General features: G+C 35.6%; 1 protein-coding gene across 1 annotated transcript in view; it reads left to right on the forward strand.

Moving 5' to 3' along the window:
- Window positions 1-23,103, forward strand: part of TMPRSS7 (transmembrane serine protease 7) — a 616,461-nt gene that overhangs the window by 307,225 nt on the left and 286,133 nt on the right. Inside the window, exon 9 of the mRNA XM_044072510.1 lies at window positions 21,232-21,344. Coding sequence (XP_043928445.1) covers window positions 21,232-21,344 — 113 coding nt within the window. The remainder of the gene's footprint in view (window positions 1-21,231; window positions 21,345-23,103) is intronic.

Consider the following 23,103-nt stretch of genomic DNA (forward strand, 5'->3'; position numbering starts at 1 on the left):
ATTATAGTCATCATTAGATCACTGTTGCTTCAGCATATAGGCATATGGGATGATGGCAAAAGCCTTGGAAGTGAGGGAGTAGGATGGAAAACTGGAATCTCAGAGTCCTTGCAGATTTCATCTAGCAAATCCTGTTCTGTTCATGGAAAATGAGTTAATCCTGTAATGTTTAGTGAAGGTGTGAAAAAAATGGTAGCTGCCGAAAGAATAATTATAGAGTCCATCCCTTTTCAAAAAGTCCTAGAAATATCCAGAACTCTAGTAGAGAGAGCTTTAGCCTTCTGATAGATGGACCTTAGAGAGAGCTTTAGCCTTCTGAGAGATGGACAAAGAGTGGCAGTAGTAACAAAATGGATGGAATTGGATAACCTTTTAGAAACTGTCTGTTTTGACACTGGCTGTTCTACATTCCATCAAAACAGAGAATACCTAATCTGAAGTCCAAAATCAATAGACTATCAGTGTAGTATTGGAGTTGTCTGTAGACATCCACAGTATGCAAGATTCTCTCACTCCTGCTTTTGTGTTCAAGAAAGTACCCAGGGAGATGAATGCATTGATTCAAAGTAAATTCAAATACCACTTTAGGTGCAAAGACATGGTTAGTCCTTAGGCTTTTTATGACAATATAAGCAAGGACTGCCTCTCCATCAAAGACTATAATGCAGATACCCACCTAATGAAAGTCAAAGCAGTCAGTAAAACTGTTTCTATGTCAACAAATTTAAATCAGCTTGATGAGCAGGTTCAAATGGCATCAAAGTGAATTCTTCTAAGACATAGCTGAAATCCCAAGGGGAAGCCGTCTGTTTTCAAGACGGACAGATATGAAATATCTCTTTCAAAAATTGTTTCACATGGAATAAGTAAGAAAGGGGGTTCTAAAGGCAGATAGGGAGAAATGGACAAAAGATTAATTGTAATAGATGAGTAGGAAAGGCTATATTTGAGTTATTGATGTATATTTATTATTATTTATTTATTTTGCATTTGTTTACTGGGAATGTCCGACTGGACAGTTTGTCCATTTTCAGTGGAGGGCCAGGGGAAGAAGCTCCAGTATAACTACAAATACTATAAAACATCAATTTACATAACAGTTTTATGGAAAAAAAGAGCTCAAATTAAGGCAATAGGAGACTAGACAATCATAGATATACACGTTATAGATTGAGAGCATAACTTAATACAGTCAAAAATAATTGTCTTATCATATAACTTCTCAACTTAATGCAATAATAGAAACTGTTTTATGTATGTAGCAGGAATGCCATTTCATGAAAGGAAAACAGAGAAGGGTGGTGTACTTAATCGCATTGTTAACGTAAGTACAGTGGGAAACAATTAGGTGAAAAGATAGACTAGGCTAAGCTTGATTTCTAAATGAAGAAACTTGAAAAGCAGTTGTAGATTCAGGGTGAATTGCAAGAAAGAGAAATGTTGTGTTAAGTTTAAATAGCCTGATTCGGAGTAGATAAAAATGTTTTTCCATGGTGTCCTAACATACGACCAAAAAAACATATAAAGGCACCTGCCCCCCCCCCAAATAAATCATAAGCTTCACAAAACAGAATCTGACCATGAACTGAACATAAAAATAGTTGCTGAATAAAATAATAAACCTTTTATTGAAACGTTAAGCACTTTCATCCCGTAGCATTCAATGGGACTTCTTCAGAACAAAAAAATTTCCACAATGGAATCATTATATAAAAACATAATGATCTAATTATTCAATTAATCCTGACACCAACTTAAAGAAACAGTACAAAAAACACTTGCAAAATATACATGTAAAAGTGTTAGTGAATTGGTTGTGTAAATAATGTTAAAATAAAACATTAATCAAAACACATAAAAATACAAAAGCTTAAAAATGTAAAATCTTGAAAATATAAATTAAGCATACTCTTAAATATTGCTTCACCTAAACCTTCTAACTAAAGTTATGAATTATTATAACCCCTATGCTAAACCTATTACCATTTTATAAATATAAAGCCTTTTTCTTTAGTATGGGCAGAAGAGATAGATTTTCATCGATTCCTGTAGGACAAGTAGAATTTAATTTTATTATCCAAAACAATTCCTTAATTTCAATTTCTATTTTACTAGGAAGTTGACCCTTCAGTTAATGTTTAAAGAGCAACCTGATTTAACCTTCACAACTGAAAATAAATTGATTTTTTAAAGAAAAAGAGTTCATTTAATCCCACTTACATCCTTTAATTCGGGCTTTTGAAAAAGCATGGTTTCCAGAAATACATTTGGCACTGAAGCAATGTGACAAGCATCTTTGTTAAGAAATAATTCTAACAATTTCTATGTGTTACATAAAATTGTCCATATATTCATGTATGCAGTTCAATACAGCGGGTAGACCTTTATCAGAATTAAAAGCATAGATTTCAGCATTTTAACTTGTTCTATGCCTACCATGAACATGTATTCATGTTCATGCAAGTATGCATTAATGTAGAAATCCAAGACAAATAGCAGTAATTCATTAGCATAAGACAAACCTAACTCTATGGTCTATAATGTGTTCAGACTTTTGAATAGCTAAATGTACTTTAACTTATTGTAGCAGAATATATTTAGATATTAAAAACATCTGGTACAACTGCTTATTCCTGATACCAGGTAATAGGTGGTTAGCATACAAGGAAAGAGAGAGCTTATGCTACATACACAACACAGATAAAGATACCAAGATGAATTCTGCAAGTTATTTTGTCTGTGTTTTATAACTGCACCTTCAGGTTTGTATGATAGTCACTGGATACAAGAGAATCAGGTCATATACAGGGAATGTACATCACCAACCAGCGGCTGATACAATAGTTAGAGGCAGACTGGAAAAGATAGCGCCAGATGCCAAACAGGGGTTTTAAACAGCACAAGGTATCATGGGAGAAAAGAAGAAAAGGCAGGTATGGGAAAAAGTGGGAGAGAAAAGAAAGAATAAGACCTAATCTGAGCTGCTCGCAAAAAAAACAATCCTTAATGGAAGGCAGCTCGAGCAGGAGTTGACTATAATGAAAATGAAAGGAAGATATAGAGAAGGTGAGATAGACACATGTTAGGAACTTTACAGTCGTTAGTTCTCGGAAAGTGCTTGATAGGCAGGGGCAAAACCTTCTGAGTTCACAGCTATAGGGCAGCGAGAGAACTTGCAAGAAAGTGGTTAGTGGTGTTACAAGCTCTAAGTGGATATGCTGGAGCTGGAATATAGATCTACAATATATAATACAGATAGTGGAGAACCAGAGGGGCTTTTGCCTTGAATGGATCCTAGTTCATTTTCTCTCACTAGTGAATAAACCTCTTCAGGTGGCTACATAGGATTTTCTAGTGGTAACTTTTCTAGCCTTGTTTAATACTTTCTATACAAATTCATAAGCTGCCAAAAAAAAAATGGAAGCACTGTTTCTTTTTTCAGTATCATACAGGCTCCTCAGAGAAGACCTTTGCCTTGACTTCCAAGCAAACAGATCTCAGTAGTCCAGAATCTGTTGTACTTTCATAAATCAGTCCCATAAATACCAGAGCAAGGGATCTAAACTTGATTTAGCAGACCATTAAAACAAGTTGGAAAGACAGACATTACTCATCTCCCTCACCTCTAGAATAGACTCCACCTGCAGGCATAGCTCTCAACCAGTCAGGGACAAATCTCAACAGAATCATGGACAAATCCAGAAATAATCAGGGACAATCAGGGACACTTGTAAAATATTAGTACTGTTAACTACAGACATTGACAGAATAAGAGAATGTGAATTAATATCCATTTTCTGTAGTGAAAGAAGTCTATAACTCTAATTATTGTCATTATTTATTAAGTGTAATTCACCACCTTTTCTCCAGAAGTCACCAATATCAGTTGAAATTAAGAGTGACAGAGCTAAAATTTGAGTTAAAATCAGGGATGTCCCTGAAAATCAGGGACGTCCCTGAAAATCAGGGACAGATGAAAGGTATGCCTGCAAGTATAGCAGTGTGATGTACTGTCTTCCTTCAAATGGGACCTGAATTGTTGGATGGGTATTTATAAATTCACCCTGGGCTTGACAGGCCTAAATCTTCTTGACAGGGGAGGTACAGATTAGGGTGGGGAATGGCAAGGTAAAATAGTCACAAATCTCAATAGCCTTGAACCTTCTATGATTTTTATGATTTCTACAGTATGAACATCAAACTTAACATAAATATGTTCTGATATTCTTCTGGGAAATAGCTTGATTTGATATGAGCATATATCCCTATAGGTTTCTATGAATAGATTAATTTTGGAGATTTTCTTATTATATTTTGTAGATATGTACAATGGTAAATGGCAGATATTATGTCATATGAGCTTGACAACTGGCTGTCCTAAAGGCTCAGGTAGAAGAAGGACAAACTTTTTTTCCACATCTATCAAAGGTTATTTGAACTTTTTCTTAAGGCACTGGATTATCAGTGGTGAACTGTTTAAAAATTGTGTCCTTAGCAAAGGAAATTGCAGCTGGAGTGCCACAGAGAAAACAAGCAAGCTACTTATAAGGAATTTATCCTCCATAATGGCATTTCCTTTTTCTGCCTGACATAAGAAAGAATATTTCACTCTGCTTTTATACAAAACAAGAAGGAATATCCCAAAGGGGATAAAGTTTGAATAAGCTATCTGTCAAACAACTTATAATGTAGTGAAGACGGATTCTGACTGAAAAATTCTATGCAAGTTCTGAATTTTGGTGGCTGTACATCTGCTTTTATACCAGCACAACCTTGAACTTCCTTGTACATATAGTGCTTGTGGAAGATGTCAAAGTTTTTGTATACTGGCTGGACATCCCATCCTTGGCAGGATATGTCCTATATAGCTGTATTCTACTTCAACAGTAGTCTAATCAGGAATGTCACTTCATCCATCCTGCTTAATTAAAATCACCTCCAAAGCTGCACAGTTATAAAAAATACATACTTGGTATTATTTTATAGTCTGATTGCAACATGTCAGCCTTCTCATTTTGTTCTGTCAGTATTATGGATCAGAAACGCATTTCTATTAAATAAACAAAAAACACAGAATTCACGGACTTCTGAATTCAATGACCATATTTCCATCAAGCCCATTTTAAAACAAAGGGCAATGGTTGTTTGAAGCCATTTTGTTATGATTTATTGGGGGATAAGGCTTGTAATAATTTAAATAAGGTTTTAACAACAGCAGTAAAATATGTGCACAATGTGTATGTTCAAAGTGAATGTTTATGGGGAATTTGTATATAAATATACAAAAATATATGTTTTATATATGCTTTTAAGCAAGTTTTGTATGCATGTTCTATGGTTCATTGAACACTATAACACAATGTTCATTGGGATTGTTAATTAAGCAAGAAATATGATTGGTCAATGTGCAGGTGGAATTTTGAATTTAAATAATGTGATTGTGAGCTCCTTTTACTCTGAAGAAGCCATTAGTTTTGATGGTGAAAACGCTTAGTATTTTGGAGCCTTTTAGCTCTTCATTAAAGCAGCTTGGTGCAGTCCGTGAATTCTGTGCTTTTTGTTTGTTTATTTTAGCGGTTACCCTGTTGGGTTTGGTGTTTTTTATAAGTGTTATTTCTCGGCTTCACCGGCAGTTTTTTTTTGAGGATTTGTTCTTTCCTTTAATGTTTTTTTCTTTACATTTCTATGGAAGCAGTTATACAAGAATTAACTGCTTCAGTTAAGAAGCTGACGACGCTACTCACGTAGACCCAGGTGGATGCTGGGAAGTCTTCTCAGACGACGGTGACGGACTCACAAGCCCAACTGTTCACATTGCATTCCGTCCCAGGCTTGGATATCGAAGAAGATGGATGCACTACCAACAATGAAGGAACCCAGGTTAGTGCTGGAATTCAGCAGAACTGAATGGATATTCAACAGTGGCTGCCTGCTCCAGATGTCGACTTCTCAGTCTCGAAGGAGGAGGGAAGGGTTTGTCCGACGCCATCTCTAAAAAAGCAGCTTGAGCATTTTGAAAGTATTTGCCGAAGATTTCTGGGTTTACAATTGGATAATGCATTTCTTTCTAAATCCATCTCTTTGAAGCAAGTACCAAAAGGGCTTAGGTTCAATAAAGTACCGAATGGTATCGAAAAAGGATCTACGGCTTATAAACAGTTGGTGGACTTGTATGATAAAACTGGGCTAGAGGTCTTGGACATTATCATCAAAGACATATGAGTAAGTTGGAAATGCTTGAAAAAGAAATAGTAACTTTGAATGAAATTATTACTAGTGATTTATTGTTTTTTCAGTATGCCAAACAATACAATGTTGTGCTCAGTAACATTGAAAAGTTTGTAGACAAAAATGTTAAAACAAAAATGAAAAAGTTATCTACAGACTTGTCAGATTATAAGAACAATATGGCATACAATTTTGGGCCTAATAACAACAGGGTCAGCAACAAATATGGTTCAAGTAATAGGCAGAAGTACAACAACTTGGACAATGTCTATGATGATAATTGTGAACATGACTCTGGGGAATGCAATGATGAACAGTCTGTTTTTTTAGAAACATCTCCGGGACTAAGGAGATCAGAACGCCTGAGAAACAAAATGGGGGGTGATTTAGGGAACCAGTCGAATAGTTCCCATCACAATCAGCAACAAGGGAACAACAGTTACAATACAAGAGGGCGGTGGTACAACAACAACAACCGGAGGCAGAGATAATTCAAGGACTGAACTTTTGTTACAATGATGAAGCAATTAACATCATTAATAATGCTAGTGACACATTTTTCAGCATTTTGGATTGTAATAATGATGTTGTTGAATTTATACGTGATGCTGATAGGGTTGATAACATTTCAACGGGTGTATTTGCTTGTAACAATGACGCAGCTGAACTTAGATGTGAAGTGAGTACGAAAGCTGGCTTCACTATTTATAATTTCAGTACCTTGGAAATAAAAGAAATGTACCATGACCTACTAGCAAAGGGGTTTATATATGTGCCTGTGTTTTGTTATAACATTGTGGACTTGTTTACTAGTTTGAAAATATATACCAGGCAGTTGAACTTAGCTTTAGATTTCAAAAGGCAAAATGTACAGAGAGATTTTATTCCTTCATTATTAACTAGGAAAAGTACATTTATTCCACCCATTGATAAAGATGGTGCATTATTTGAGAAATTATCTGTTAACGATATACAAACATATTTGGAAAAGAATAAATCTAGGGAACAAGATAACCTCACAGAGTTGTAGAGGTTAGCATTGAAAGAATTGACCACAAATAAAGAAGTCAGAATAATGAAACCCGGTAAAGGGGGTGGGGTTGTCATCATGACTCACTTTGATTATGTAGCTAAAATGCAAGTTATTTTAGATGATGACAGCACATACCAGAGAGCATCTAGATGTGAGATGAACATAGCATATCATAAAATAGATGTATTTCTAATGGACACCTTGTTGGAAGGGAGGATTCAAGAGAAAGATTATGGATTTTTGTTAGTTGAACACCCAATTACACCTGTAGTGTTTGGCATTCCCAAAATCTATAAAAATATGAATGAACCCCTTTTCAGACCGATAGTGGCAGCAAGGGGGTCCAAAACTGAACCACTGTCAGCGTATGTCGACAGGAACACACAAGGATTGCTGAACAAATTTGGGCATATACTAAAGGATTCATGGCATTGTTTACAGCGACTTAGTAGGTTTGACAAAGGTAACTTGAATTGGTCATTTCTCACCATTGATGTGGTCAATTTATTTTCAACAATACCACAAGAAGAGGGGTTGGAATATTTTAGGGAAAGCCTTTTGAAAAGTAAACATTTGACCACTGTAAAGTTGAATAATGTAGTTAATTTCATGGAACTTGTGCTTAGAAATAACTACATGATATTTGAGGGATAAATTTACCATCAAATATCAGGGGTGGCAATGGGAGCCAAATGTGCCCCCATTTTTGCAATTTTGGTACTTCTACATTGGGAAGAAACATTTCTGTTCCCTACCCCTTTTTTTGAACATATTGTATTGTATAATCAGTTTTTAGATGACATACTGATTCTTTGGAGGGGAAATGAAGATGAAGCTAGGAATTTTGTTGAATACCTTAATTCCACCACCCCGTTTCTTTCTTTCACGTTCAAGTGGGATAACAAAACAATAGATTTTTGGATATAAAGCTTACTAAGACAAGGGAAGGATTGGAAAGTAATATTTATAGAAAGGAGACATATAGTAATTCACTTTTGCATTTTTTAACTTGCCATCCATTACATCAACGTAGAAGTGTGATCAAAGGGCAGATGGTCCGACTGTCACGTCTTGTAAGTAATGATGAGATTTATCAAAGTGAGATGTATAAATTGATAGGAATGTTTCTCGATAGAGGTTACCCACTGAAACTGTTGATTTCAGTTAAAAAAGAGGAGATGAAAAGAAGGAGGACATCATTTAAACCGATCTTAGTAGAAAATAGTGGGATTATGACGTAATAGAAAGAACAGAACCTTCTCACTCTGAAATGTTCGATTCTAGAGCTTTTGTCTTGAAATATAATTTCCAGACATCCAATATTATAGATATTGTTGGGAAATCTTGGGATTTGGCATTTAACATGGATATCAAAAAAGAATTAGGTCAAACACCAAAAGTAATATTTTCAAGAGGCTTAAATATAAAGAATATATTAGAGAGATTGCAAATTAGATTTACAAGTTCACAAATGTATAAATGTGGGTCTTGCAGGTACTGTAGATTTATTAATGATGGACCCTATGTGACTGTGAGGGGGTACAATAGAATTATTTCATGCCCAGGTAAATGTAGTTGCAATTCTAAGAAGGTTGTCTACCTTGCGACATGTATAACATGTGCAGGTTTCTACGTAGGGAAAACTATACGTAGGTTAAGAGAAAGGATAGCAGAACATCAGAGGGCTATAAAGAACAAGGATAATCATAATGCGTTATATTTACATTCCAAGAATTGTGTCAATTTTAAAAAGTTTATATTTTTTGTAGTTGATCGGGTAATGACAAGTGAGAGAGGGGGTGATGATAATGTTAGAGTTGAGTTTTTAGAATTAAAATGGCAGGTGATATTAAATGCAACAACCTATCCTGGACTCAACGACCATATTTCCAACAAGCCCATTTTGAAACAAAGGGCAATGGTTGTTTGAAGTCATTTTGTTATGATTTATTGGGGGATAAGGCTTGTAATAATTTAAATAAGGTTTTAACAACAGCAGTAAAATATGTGCACAATGTGTATGTTCAAAGTGAATGTTTATGGGGAATATGTATATAAATATACAAATATATATGTTTTATATATGCTTTTAAGCAAGTTTTGTATGCATGTTCTATGGTTCATTGAACACTATAACGCAATCTTCATTGGGATTGTTAATTAAGCAAGAAATATGATTGGTCAATGTGCAGGTGGAATTTTGTATTTAAATAATGTGACTGTGAGCTCCTTTTATTCTGAAGAAGCCATTAGTTTTGATGGTGAAAGCGCTTAGTATTTTGGAGCCTTTTAGCTCTTCATTAAAGCAGCTTGGTGCAGTCCATAAATTCTGTGTTTTTTGTTTGTTTGTTTTAGTGATTACCCTGTTGGGTTCAGTGTTTTTTATAAGCATTTCGATTAAATGCACATTACCCATTTCTACCCTTTCTTGAAAATGCATCACATAACTTCTTATCCTTCTTCAGGCTAATGAAATTCTGTTTCTCTTTTATCTACATATATTCTAAGTGTTATCATGAATTAAAAAAAAGACATCACAAAGGCATAGACTCTATAGGTGTCAAAGGGCATGCACAAAAAAAAATAATTATGAAAATGTGTTGGTTGGTGTGTGTTGCTCGTCTGGCCAGGATAAAACAGACACACAGTTGTGGGTTCTGTTCAAGCAGCTTTATTTTATGCAAACACATCAGGATTGAGACTTTGTAACTTAAACTTAAATAAACTTATAAACAGAATGACTACCACATTCATACATGCTCACACTCTGGCTGTTCTCTCAAAATGGCACTGCTATCTGCACGTGCTCGGTATTTATACTGCATATATGTCATTTGGAAATGCTTCTTAAAGTAACAACACACACACTGTTCTACATCCTCCCTCTTTGAGAAATTATTCATATAACAATGCTATTGAATGACATGCAACTTTACAAATAATCTTTTGTCATGCAATTATACAAAACTAGATATGCATAAAACAATCATGTCCAGGTTGCTCAGTATGTCACACTTGGTTTAGAGATACAACCAAATCGTGTGAAATAAAAAATTGGAAGTAGGTTTAGCTAGGGGGACTGTCTCTACAGAACGTTCATCTTTGGTGACATCAGGGACATTATCAGGAATGGGAGTTGTTGTCAAGAAATGTTATGTCATCGGAACATTGTCTGGATTGCTCTGAGATCTAGAGTCTGTATCACAGGTACGATGCTGCAATATCAGTTCTGCTACAGAAGAAGATGTCTATGGTTTATCCTGTATTCCACACCCTCTGCCTCTACTATGTAGGATCTTGGCTCGGCACAAACATCTGTCACTTGACCAATCCAGTCAAAGCCATTTGCCGTTTGCATCTCCATAGTCTCTCCTTTCTCCAGCGGAAGAAGAAATCTGCTCTTCTTGTCATAATTGGACTTCTGCAAAGATCTCTTTTTAAACAACTGGGCTTTAACTGCTCTGTTGGTTTTAGAAATAGACACCAGTAAACTGGAACTAATAGGCAGGGTTGTTCTAGTTTGCTTAGATAGAAATCTCTGAGCAGGTGAGCCAAGTAGGTTGCCATGGGGTATGTTTCTGAGATTGAGTAGATTCAAAAAGATATCAGTGTTGTCACGTTTTGACCTCTCAAGTAATTTCTTTGAACTCTGTACTGCACGCTCAGCTAGATCATTTGACTGTGGATGTACAGGAATTTGGTTTAGCTGAAGTGACTCTCATTGCAAATGCAGTTTGGTACTATTACACACCGAACAAGAGGAAAGCACTTTATCAATGTCCTTTAACAGAGAAGGCCAAAATACTAGTCCTCTCTCCCTTCTTTTGGTAGAATCAGAACGTGAGTGGCCATAATGTAGAATCTGGATATACGCATGTTGTAAGGAAGTAGGAACAACTATTCTAGGACCTTTGAAAATTATACCTGCTTCCATCGACATCTTATTTCGATAAGGAAAGTAAGTTTCCACTTCAGGTGGTACATAAGATTGCTTTGACAGCCATCTGACATCAATGAAGTGGCCGAGCTTTTGCAAAACTGGATCAGTCTTTGTATGATCTCTCAGCTCATCTAATCTCATAGAAGGAAAATTATGCACCTCCATGACATCAAAGTCAAAATTCTCTGCATCATGTTGTTCCATAGTATTTCTGGGTGATCTGGATAAAGTATCAGCCAGAAAAAGAAGTTTGCCTTTAGTGTAGACCATTTTGAAGTTGCACTTTTGTAATTTGAGCATCATTCTTTGGAGTCTTGCTGGAGCTGTATGCATAGGTTTCTTTAGAATAGTAACTAGAAGCTGATGGTATGTTTCAATCTGGATAGCTTTACCATAAATATAATCATGGAACTTAGAACATGCAAAGACAATTGCCAAAAGTTCCTTCTCAATCTGAGCATACTACATTTTATATTTGGTAAGAGTACGAGATGCATAGGCAACAGGACTGCCTTCTTGGAGAACGACAGCACCTAAACCAAACTTTGAAGCATCACAAGAAAGAATAACTGTTTTATTGACATCATAGTAATGCAATGTTGATAGACTGGAAATTCTTTGCTTAAGATTGTCAAATGGTCTCTGGTGTTGTTCCAACCATGACCAGGCAACATTTTTGCATGTTAGCTCTCTTAAAGACACTGAAATCTGACTAAAATCAGGGCTAAACTTGCTTAAGCAGTTAACCATACCAAGGAAACATTGTGGGGCTTGGACATTATCTGGAGCGTGCATCTCAAGAATGACTGTGCGCCTGGATGAATCAGGTCGTAAGCCAGTACTGGTAAATAGATGACCTACATATGTTACTTCTGGAAGCCTGAATTTGCACTTTAGAGGATTACACTTCAGGTTCACTTCACATGCTCTGTCCTGAACTTTCTGAGGTTTTGGTCATGCTCTGCTTCACAGTTGCCTCCAACCAATAAATCATCAACAATTATGGCACAGGGATAACCTGAAAAAAAGTTGCTCCATTGCATTCTGAAAGCCTTCACTTGCAGAATCTATACCAAAAAGCATCCTAAAAAATCTGTATCTGCCAAATAGGGTACTGAATGTAGTCAGTAATGAAGATTTGTAATGAAGCACCACTTGCCAAAATGAACTCTTTGCATCCAAAACAGAAAAAACTGTGGCATTTAGCATCAGGGCAGTGACCTCTTCTACTGTATGTATAGGATGATGGGGTCTCTTTAATGTTTTATTCAAGTCTCTCAGATCAGTGCATATTCTGATTTCATCCAAGCTCTTTTTATGAGCAGCTACCATCGAAGACACACCCTTGGTTGGTTCTGTGACTGGACAAATCACACCCTGCTGCACCATTTTATTTAGTTGGACCTTGACTTTATTCGGCATAGCTACTGGAACTCTCCTTGCTGGTCTGACCACTGGACTGACTTCTGGGTCTATTTTCATGGAGTACACAACTGGAAGTTTACCCAACTTGTTGTCAAAAACATCAGCATACTCTCAGAAAATGGTATCGGTGAAATTAGACTAGGACATGTGCTTACATGATGGACTTATGTGGTAAATGAAAGCAGTTTCATTCTCAAACTGTCTCTGAGACCTAACAATGACTGCACAGGTCTTCGAACTACATAGAATTACAAGCAGTATTTGTTCCCAGCTAAAAAGCATGAAAGTATTACTGAACCTTCAGTTTGAATTTCTTCACCTCCATAAGTAACAAATTTTGCACTATTGGTAAGATTAAGTTGCTCACCAGCTCTCATCTTAGCAAATGTTTCTGCTGACATAACATTACACTTTGAACCAGTATCTACTTTGAGCTCTGTGGGCTTACCATTAATCATGACCATGCAGAATACTTCATTCTTTGCCAACAAATCTACCGCATCAACCTTTTTACCAACCACTGATTCACCATCTACATAGAAAGTAGGATTGCAGCTCTCTATATGACCAACTTGCTATTTTGAGTGACCTTTCTTTACAATAGAGTAAGGCGTGCTTGATTTGCAAAACTTTTGAAAATGATTCCATTTTTTAAACTTGTGACATTGCTGACCAAATGCTAAGCACTTTTTTCTTTTAGACTCATGACTGGCACCACAGTTGTGACAGTTAATAAAGCTTGACTTGGGTTTTGCTGATTCACCCTTGCACTGCACTGAGCATGTTCGTTTTACTGAGCTAGTCTTGAAACTTGCTAGAAAGTCATGTGTCTTTCCAGAAGAACTTGCTGGAGTTGCCATGTGCTTAGACCTGTTTCTGCTAACCACATCTACTATTTATGTTTGCTCTAGGGCTCATTAAAATTATGCTTTTATCACTTGTAAGCATATTTGGGTGCCTTTCTCTGAGCTCATGGATTTGACAAATCTCTATACCTTGCTCAACATTAAATCATTGTAACAAAGCAAAATCTTTCTCACTGCAGCACTAGTAAAACCACACACTGTCCTTTAGTAACTCATCTTTCAAGTCACTAAATCTGCATATTTTAGCTTTATTTCTCAGGTCAGTGATATAAGGTGCAAAAGTTTCCCCTGGCTTTTGGTCTCGTATAAAATAAATGCCTCTCTAATGTAACATTCTTCTGGTGGTTGCACATTTCTCTGAATTTAGGCTTTAGACACTCAGGATCCCCTCTTGATTCAGCTGGTACAACAATTTGGTGGTTTCCCCCTCTCCAGTATATACTGCTGATGCATACACAAATGAACGGTCCCTTTCAATAGCTTCAGCTCCTGCCAAGTTAAGCAAAATGAACACCCTTGTCTTTATCTGAAAAAGCTGCTTGTATAAAATGTCATACTCCTGGTCGAATACTCACCAAGTCTCTGCTCTCTGGTCAAATACAAGTGGACTGGGTCTGTGAAATGCCTCTGCCATATCAACACACACCACTGAAGGCTCTTGAGTTTATGCACAAACATGCACACACACACACACACACACACACACACACACACACACACACACACACACACACACATATATATATATTCCAAAAAATTATCTGAAGACTTGTAACTATACACAATACCACAGTAAGCCTCTTAAACACTTGTAGTTTGCAAAATAAGTCTCTGTAGCACAAGCACAAGAACACTCTTGAAATCACTGTACTTTATGAAAACACTACTTAGTGTAAGAAACACTCTGAAATAATTGAAATTTGTGAATAAACTGTATATGGTAGAAGAAGCTCAGAGTAAGAAACACTTTAAACTGATTACCCGTGAATGAACTGTATACAGCACACAGTAAACTTTTCAAAATGGCTGTACTTTGCAATAACTGTACAGTGTAAGAAATGTTTCAAAATGGTGGCACTCCACGCATAAACATACACAGCACAAGAAACTTTTTCAAAATGACTGTATTTTGACTGCACTTTTGTGAAATAGTTACACTTTACACACATAAACTCTTTGAAACAAATGCACCATGGTAAGGCACACACTGCAAACACTTTGCACACTCTTGAGATACTTTGACCAATTCTAGTTATGCCTTGAATAGCTCTGGTTAAAGCAAAATAACAGCCCATGCCCAAATACAGTCATTTTACTCAAAAACATGCAGTCACCTTGCTTTTCTATGTTCATTAATGCTTATTTCATGCCCAATACACTTTCTTGTGCTTGTTTTGCTCTGAACATATTTATTTTTTACTTTAAACATGCTCGTTTTCCCTTAAATATGTTAGTTTTAAAACCTGATGCAATTCTGAACCCCTCTTGAGTTTCCCTGATAATTCTTTTATCAGATACCATAGTTCCAAACATTTTCTTTAATTATTAATGCATTTTGTTCCCTTCATATGTGTAATAATACTTTTTTGTGCTACTCGCTCAATTAATAATACATCTTGCGTCTTGCAAATGTCTCGTTGCATTTCTTTTATAAAATAAATTATTTGTGCAAGTTTTTGTTACCTGTAGTTTGTTTCTGGCCCTTTTTCTTTTCTAGACATCCTGGTTCTGATACCATGTCACTCGTCTGGCCAGGATAAAACAGACTAACAGTTATGGGTTTTATTCAAGCAGCTTTATTGTACACAAACACATCAGGATTGAGGCTTTGTAACTTAAACTTAAATAAACATAAACAGACTGACTGTCACATTCATACATGTTCACAATCTAGCTGTTCTACCAAAATGACACTGCTGCCTGCACGTGCTCAGTATCTATACTGCACGTGCATCACCTGGAAATGCTTCTTAAAGTTACAACACACACTGTTCTACAGTTGTCTCATTGATTATCTGCATATTGAAAAATGGGTAAATGAACATGACATGTTACATTGTTGGCTAATAAATCAGTTTTCTGTCCTTTTAAGGAACTGGATTTTTGTGTATTTTGATATATAAAGCATATTCAGTTCTGTTAGACTAAGTATCAAGTTTATATTTAAAGAAAACTCATCCTAAATAATGACCATTGGATGTACTCATAGATGTGATCAACATGCAAAGAATGAATCAAATGCATCAGCCATATGCAGTTCATTTCCTCAAATGTAGACCATGTGGACAGCCACCTTGGAATAGCTATAACAGGTCAGGAATGGTACAGGTATGCAAATGAAGGTAGCCACTATAAGCCATGATTCACAAATAAATAAATTCAGTTTGAAAGGCAGGTTATGATACCTCCAGGGTGTGGTAACACAAATACAGACAACTAAATGAACTTACAAGGAAAAAAGGTCTGTAGCATGGCATACGTCCAGCAAACTAAAGTAATGTTACAGTTTACCTGAGCCCTTCATTAATCAGCTCTGCAAACTAGCACTGCTCTACATGCATGGGCAATGATGGCGATTGTTTTATAGGTTGTTCCTGCCCATTACTGTGGAGTATCTTTTGGGTACTGCTGCTGAAATGCCTGCCAGAACACTGTGATATGTAATCAGGCAGTCAACGTTGAACTACCACTATACATAGTGCTATGTGTGCTGTATAAGGTACAGAACAGTACATTTGTAATATTTGTGTATCCAGGTCTACATGCCAAAACTATTTACCTATTCTTTTCCTGTCAAATCTGAATAAAGAAAACTTTCAAGGGTCCAAGAAGGTCATGTGTAGACATACTCACATGTCTGTCTGCCTACAGCTATATTGTTGACCATAAATTATACAAACAGGTGAACTAATATCCTTTAACAACATGGCCTCAGTGAAAAAAGTTCCCATGGTATAAGCATTGTACATTACTGGCAGTCAGTGTCTCCTACCCATTGGCTGCAAAGGACTTTGATAACTCAGAGTGAAGTAATGTACCTTATTTATTTCTCATCATTTAAATATTGTCAAATACAATGTCTCAGCTTCTCTGTTGCCACTGCATTTACTATTCTTGTCCACTGGTTCTCCAGTTAGATTGTTACTGGTAAATGATGCAGAACAAATTCATCTGAATAGTAAATATAAATGATGCGTGTCTGTGTTATACACTTTAGTAAACCTCCCAGAATGCTGGAAAAAAAAGGTCACAGTCAGCAGTATGGAAACCCTCTTTTCAAGGCACCTATTAAAAGAAAAACAAAAAAACTTCTCACTTTACTAAAACTCTACACATTTGTCCAGTCATTACAGAGTGTAAAAAATGAAAGTGAGAATACATCAGTTAGGAGATGATATTTACAATAGCATGTTGTATTCTTTTCCTCATCATACTTAATGTAGCAATTATTAATAACATAAATGTGACCAAACCATGTTTAAATGATAATTAATGTAATGTGTCTTACAGTTTCTAGCAAACAACTCTGTTGTGCACTTTGACCATAAAACAGACATACATGCAGGATGAGGATTTATGCTACCCTTCAAACAGGTGCAACAGGACAACCCCCACCCACATAGTTCAGTTGATTCCATTGGTGAATATAGACCCAACTCGCATCTCGAGTGAATATATTTAGGTTATCACACCAAATCTTTCCCTAGTGTCATATGTATATTTCACTGCCCTCTTCTGTCCATCTAATGAAATAATGCCTGCAAAGTATATTGAAACTGCCCCAGGAGCAAATTAATTTTTATGTGAATAACTAAAACTTCAACTGCTATGTGCCAAACAAATTATCTCTCAGTAGAACAATTTTGTATCACAACTTATCTTGGAAGGCAAAACATCCAACAAGGAATTCATCCATATCTAATAACAGACATCTTCATTATTAACATCCAACACAGATGTACCTATAGCAAAGTCTGCCACTACCTAAGTGACAACTATCCAGTTATAACATACTGCTCATTTAAAACCAGCACATCCCCTCTAGTTCTAAAAGTCAGTAAGAATAATGTCAGTTTATCTAGAACAGAAAAAAAAATAATATCAGAGAGCCTTGATGCAGAGAACTGGATACTAGTCTGTGATGACTGTGATGACAGCAATTAATAACAGCATTATGTGCATTCTTCAGTATTAGTATCTCAGTTCATGACAGTCTATCCCCCAGACAAATTACAGTTAGATCCCAAAATGTCCTTGGCTGGAATATAATAACTTAAAAGCACTACTAAGACAGGGAAGCAATATCAGGAAGAAATGGAAACAAAATCCCATGGACATTAATAATCACAATATTTACAAAGAAATAAAAGCAGCCACCAGAATTATCATCAATATTACAAATTTAACATGTATTACAATAAAATTATCACTACACTACAGCCCCCCAAAATTATTTTTAAATTCACTCAAACTCCTAAGGGATGATCTCACCTACTCTCTCAGGCAAACTAGTCCACTTCCATAAAATACTTTTAAAAATGATGATCCCTATGAAACTGGATGCAGACACCATAATGATCTTTTAGGTCAATTGTCTAGTATTAGAAACTCATCAAAATGGGGAAGGTAATTTCATAGAGGCAGATCTTCCAAAAGCCACATTCTCCAACAAAATCTATCTTATGTATCACCAAGTAACTACTCTTTATCCCCAGTATCCCACTTCCAATGCAAGAATGTCTTATTCTTGTTATGTTGTTATCAAATCTGACTTTAAAAACATATTTATAAGAGAACATATGTTCTGTTATGAATAATATTTATAAAGTAAGAGCACGTTTTTTTTTTTTTAGAACGGGGGACAATAGTGCTGTTTTGCTCTTTTATTATGTCAGATTTGATTTTATGCTTCATATTTATTCACAGGACGAACATTTTTCATGCTTGTTTTACTTTATGTAAATTGTTACGTTTGTTATGCTTTGCACCTTTCAGTGCCTCGATACTTAATTATTCTAATTAGTAACAGTTTGTTATATAAAGGTTTCAGTTACTAGTGGCATTTGTTCTGATGAAGTCTCTAACATTGAGATAAAAGCACTTAACTTTTTGTATATTTTATGTTAATAAACAGCTTTACTTGCTTTCGGACTTTGGATTTTTGGATACTATTGGCATTTGTATAGGGTGTAGCACAGTTGTGTGGGGTCAGTTACTTGCTCAGGATGGCTTTTTATGTTTTCTGACAGTCTTGGTTGAGCCATCTTTTTGACACACTGTTTTTACTTTACATTTGTCACAATTTTTTTTATTTAAATAGGATTAATTTTATTTGTAGGCATTTGAATTAGGTAAGTAGATTTTTGGGGGGGTTGTACTGTGTATTTTTGTATGTACATTGCATGAAGGTATGTGAAGCTATATTTTTTATTTTGAAGTAAATTGGAAATGCAGAAAGTGTTTTACTTTATTATTTTATTTTTTTTTTTTTCTGTTCAACAAAGTGTTTTATTGGGGTGGCAGAGGACTGGGTTATGTGGGCTAGTAGATTTTGTAGATGTATACATCTGAGTTTTGCATATGCTGTATGCAAATTTTTACTTTAACTTTTAGAAAGTTACATAAATATGGTGGATATAGAAAACCTTTAGTAAATTTGATGATCTGCCAGGGATAAAGATAAATTTGTAACAATGTGCTAAGGGTATAAATAAATTTATTATGATAATTCAAGACAGCAGATAAAAAACATATATGTAATAAATCAGATGCATATCTTATCACAGTGTTTACATGGAGTCTACTGTTAGTATATATACATATATATATATATATATATATATATATATATATATATATATATATGTATATATATATATATATATATATATATATATATACATGTGTGTTTGTGTAAGTATTTACAATATAGGAAGCACTACTGTTTATCATTTCAAAACATAACTTATCTAAATGCATTGTTATAAGCTATTGATGTAGTATTTGCAATGTACTTTGTTGCGGGTGCTGCATTTGCTGGAAGGTTATGCAATTCAGAGAAGATGGAGAAAGTTTCTTGTTTTATAAATAAGTGTCTCTTTTCTCTGAATCTGTGCAGTCTTGGAGGTAGGATACATAGAGATTGGTGGTGTTCTGGGTGGAGACTGTTTTTTATACAAGATTTGAACTTATTAAATGTATTGCTTTTGGCTAACGTAAGTAATACAAAAGAACAAGTGGTTAACACAATTCTTTTTGATAAGTTCCTATGCATCCTACAAGAATTGCTGAATCATTTTCAGCTTAGTGTTATTGTTATTATTACTATTGTTATTCTTGTTCTGATGCCAATGTATAGCAACAAGTTCTTGGTAATAAATCCAATAGCAAGCCAGGGTAAAACATATTACCGAAGTGCTGATGTGTCATTTGTAAAGTCAGTTCTACAGAACACAACATGCAAGTGCTATTTTTTCATAGTTGTGTTCTGCGTTTTTATATGTCTGTGGCTAAAAGTCTTGGCATTAAAACTTTTAAAAGTCTTAGTGCTTATACATTTAGCTGATGATTTTTTTTTTCTTTGATGGTTGTGGTTGAGAGTGTTCCCTCAATAAACATGCACAAACAAATACATAAATTCCTTGAAAGAGTTTTCTTACTGAAAGTCTTTCTCCAAAACTGCGCTCAGATGAACTTCCTTCTGCAAACAGTGTGTTGAAATATTGTGAAATATTGATTAGAATTTTCATTGCATTTAGTGGAAAGAATATGGCTAATCAAAACAACTTTCATAAAATCAACAAACCTGTAACCAAATATTTGTAGCAGTTGGAGTTTTTAATTTTACAGTAGAGCCTCCGTTAACCAGAACTGAAGCAACCGGCACTCCCAAGCAACTGGCAGTTTTGATTGGCCCATATGCCTGTATACGAGCCAATCAAAATCACAAAGTGGAGCCACTTCTAGCCTGCTTAGTTCTTTAGTTCACTTCTTGGCTCAGGTGCCTTCTGTATGAGATCTGCATTTTCTTCCTGTGTCTGTGTGCGATTTTGATGAGGTGATATAGCCCCCCCCCCCCCACATTGTAAAGATAGTGTCAGTGTTCCTCTGCATTGTTCATAAGTATATGCACTGCATGAAAGTGAATACATCAACCTGTCCAGAAACAGGCTGGCAACCTATTCAGGATTATTTCCTTTACATTGCAAAAAGTCTGTGCAGTGATAGGCTGTAGCTTCCCCACAACCCTGAATATGATTAAGCAGGTAATTACAGAATGAATGAATGAATGGATGGATGAATGGATGGAAGGATGAATGAATGAATATGTAACATTCCCATTTGTGTGACAGCACATGCTTTCCTATATTAATATAGTCTTTTGACTTTTTGGTGTGCCTCATTTTAATAGTAATATTAGGGTATTGAAAGAATGGCTAAATTTTGCATTTACTATTAATAAAAGCTTTAGAACTACAAAATGTGTACTTTACAGAACTAAACATGTAAATATTGTTATTTAAAAAAAAATTTCATATTTTCTCTCAAAAAGGGGAAATATAATGTATGTACACACACCCACATACACACACACACACACACACACATATATATATATATATATATATATATATATATATATATATATATATATATACAGGTGTATATATGCATTCCCAATATTTTGTTATTTGTGATTCTAGAAACTTCCTTATTATTTATTATTTGACTGTTTTTAGAATGTGGTGGAACAATACTCACAAAAAATAGAACTGGATTTGAAGGAACCATCAGAAGTCCATATTCACCAAGTTTCTCTCCACCTAAATGTACCTGTACCTGGTACTTTAAGGTATTATTTTATTTGTTTCTTTATGAAAGTGATCTTATTATAACAACTCTTAAATAGTACTACTGTTTTCAAATGTATGTAACCTTAACAACTTTGTGAAATATCATGCAGTGACATTAACATGTCATTATGATTATGCAAGTTATAGAATCCGAAATAATGATAGTCATTATCATCACCACTCCCCCTGTTTTCCCATTTTCATATGAGATTGGGATGTTTTATCAGTTGCTGCCTCTTTTCTCTATTCAGATCCATTCTCTTATCTTCTTCGAAAATCATGCCTGTCTGTCTTTCGTCTTCCCTCAGGCAAGCTATCCATTTCCTGGTTGAATATTCTCTTCTTATCTTGCCCTTTTCTTGTCTCGCCCAAATCTGATTTACCAAATTATGTTCTGCATTCCTGCATGTGTGGCTGAACAACCATAATCTGATTTCCTCGACCTTCTCAGTAACTGGGGCTACTTTGGCTCCTGCTCTAATATCCTCGTTTATTCATTTGTCCCACAGTATGCATTGTACTGCTCATCTCAGACACTTCATCTCCCCTCACCTCTAGCTTCCTCGGCTGCTTTGCCTGCACTGCCCAGGTTTCTGTACCATAGTACTGGTTGTGCCACTGTTTTCTGCGCCTTATTTCTGAACTTTTCTCCCATTCTTCTGTCACACACTACCCCTGAAACTTTGTGCCAGTTGGCTGATGCACCTCTAATTCTAGCTTTGATGTCTACATAAACAGTTCCCTTTTCATCAGCCTCACTTCTCAAATACCTTAATCTTTTAACATATTCCACTGTTTTCCCTTCTATCTCATTTCTAAATGCTTGATTTCCCCATTTACTGCCATGGCGATTGTCTTGTCTCTTTTCAGTTATTGCCAGTAATGTTTCACAGTAATAATATCTCTGTTATAAGTATACCTAAATGTGTTATTCTATAACCAGTACTGACCATAGCAGTCACTGCTGTCTACATTCACTATAACATTCCCGGATCAAGGTATGTTGCACACTTTCATGGACTGATGATTTCTAACTAGAAGATATAAATGCCACGTGACACGTCTGTCAGGCTGCATGTCTGTTCTAAGCACTATTGAAAGCCGACCTGTAGGTAATGCAGCGGTTCTTCCTGATACCATCACTTTTGGAGGAAAAAAAAGAGTTAATTCTGCTAATTTTATGTTTTTTCTGATCTTTCTCTACCTCTCTCAGATTCCTGAGTAACCTTATCTGTACTTAGGACGACAAAGAGTATGCCATTTGTCTAGTGTGTCTTCAACCAGGACAACTTGACTGGATCCCAAAAGATCAGTTTTGCTTTGTGTAAGCTGTATGTCATACCAAGAAAATACTACTCAATTTCAAAAACATAGGAACAACTAATAAAATCCTAACACTGAGAAATTAGAACTTCTGTAAGCTGATCTGAATATGAATGGAAACTGCAGTGCCAGAAACATATGGAACCAATACACAACAACATATAACACAGAAATGAATATAGGAAAATGTTGATAACTAACTACATGCATAAGAATAGATGTCATACAACAATGATTTCCATGCAGTGTTGTGAAAAACAGAACACCAAAAGGACTATTATCAACATAAAGCCATGAAAGCCAAAGTCAACACAGGAAAATACATGCAGCTGAACAAAATATCCAGTGGCCATACAGAAGGAACACACACAGTGTAAAGCATAGCAATACCAAAGGGATGAGGTAGAAGAGGGAGTGAGGCAAAAAACAGAGGTA

The sequence above is a fragment of the Protopterus annectens genome, chromosome 5.part0 (assembly GCF_019279795.1).
Source record: "Protopterus annectens isolate FY-2018-M chromosome 5.part0, PAN1.0, whole genome shotgun sequence".
In the NCBI taxonomy this organism is placed as follows: Eukaryota; Metazoa; Chordata; order Ceratodontiformes; family Protopteridae; genus Protopterus; species Protopterus annectens.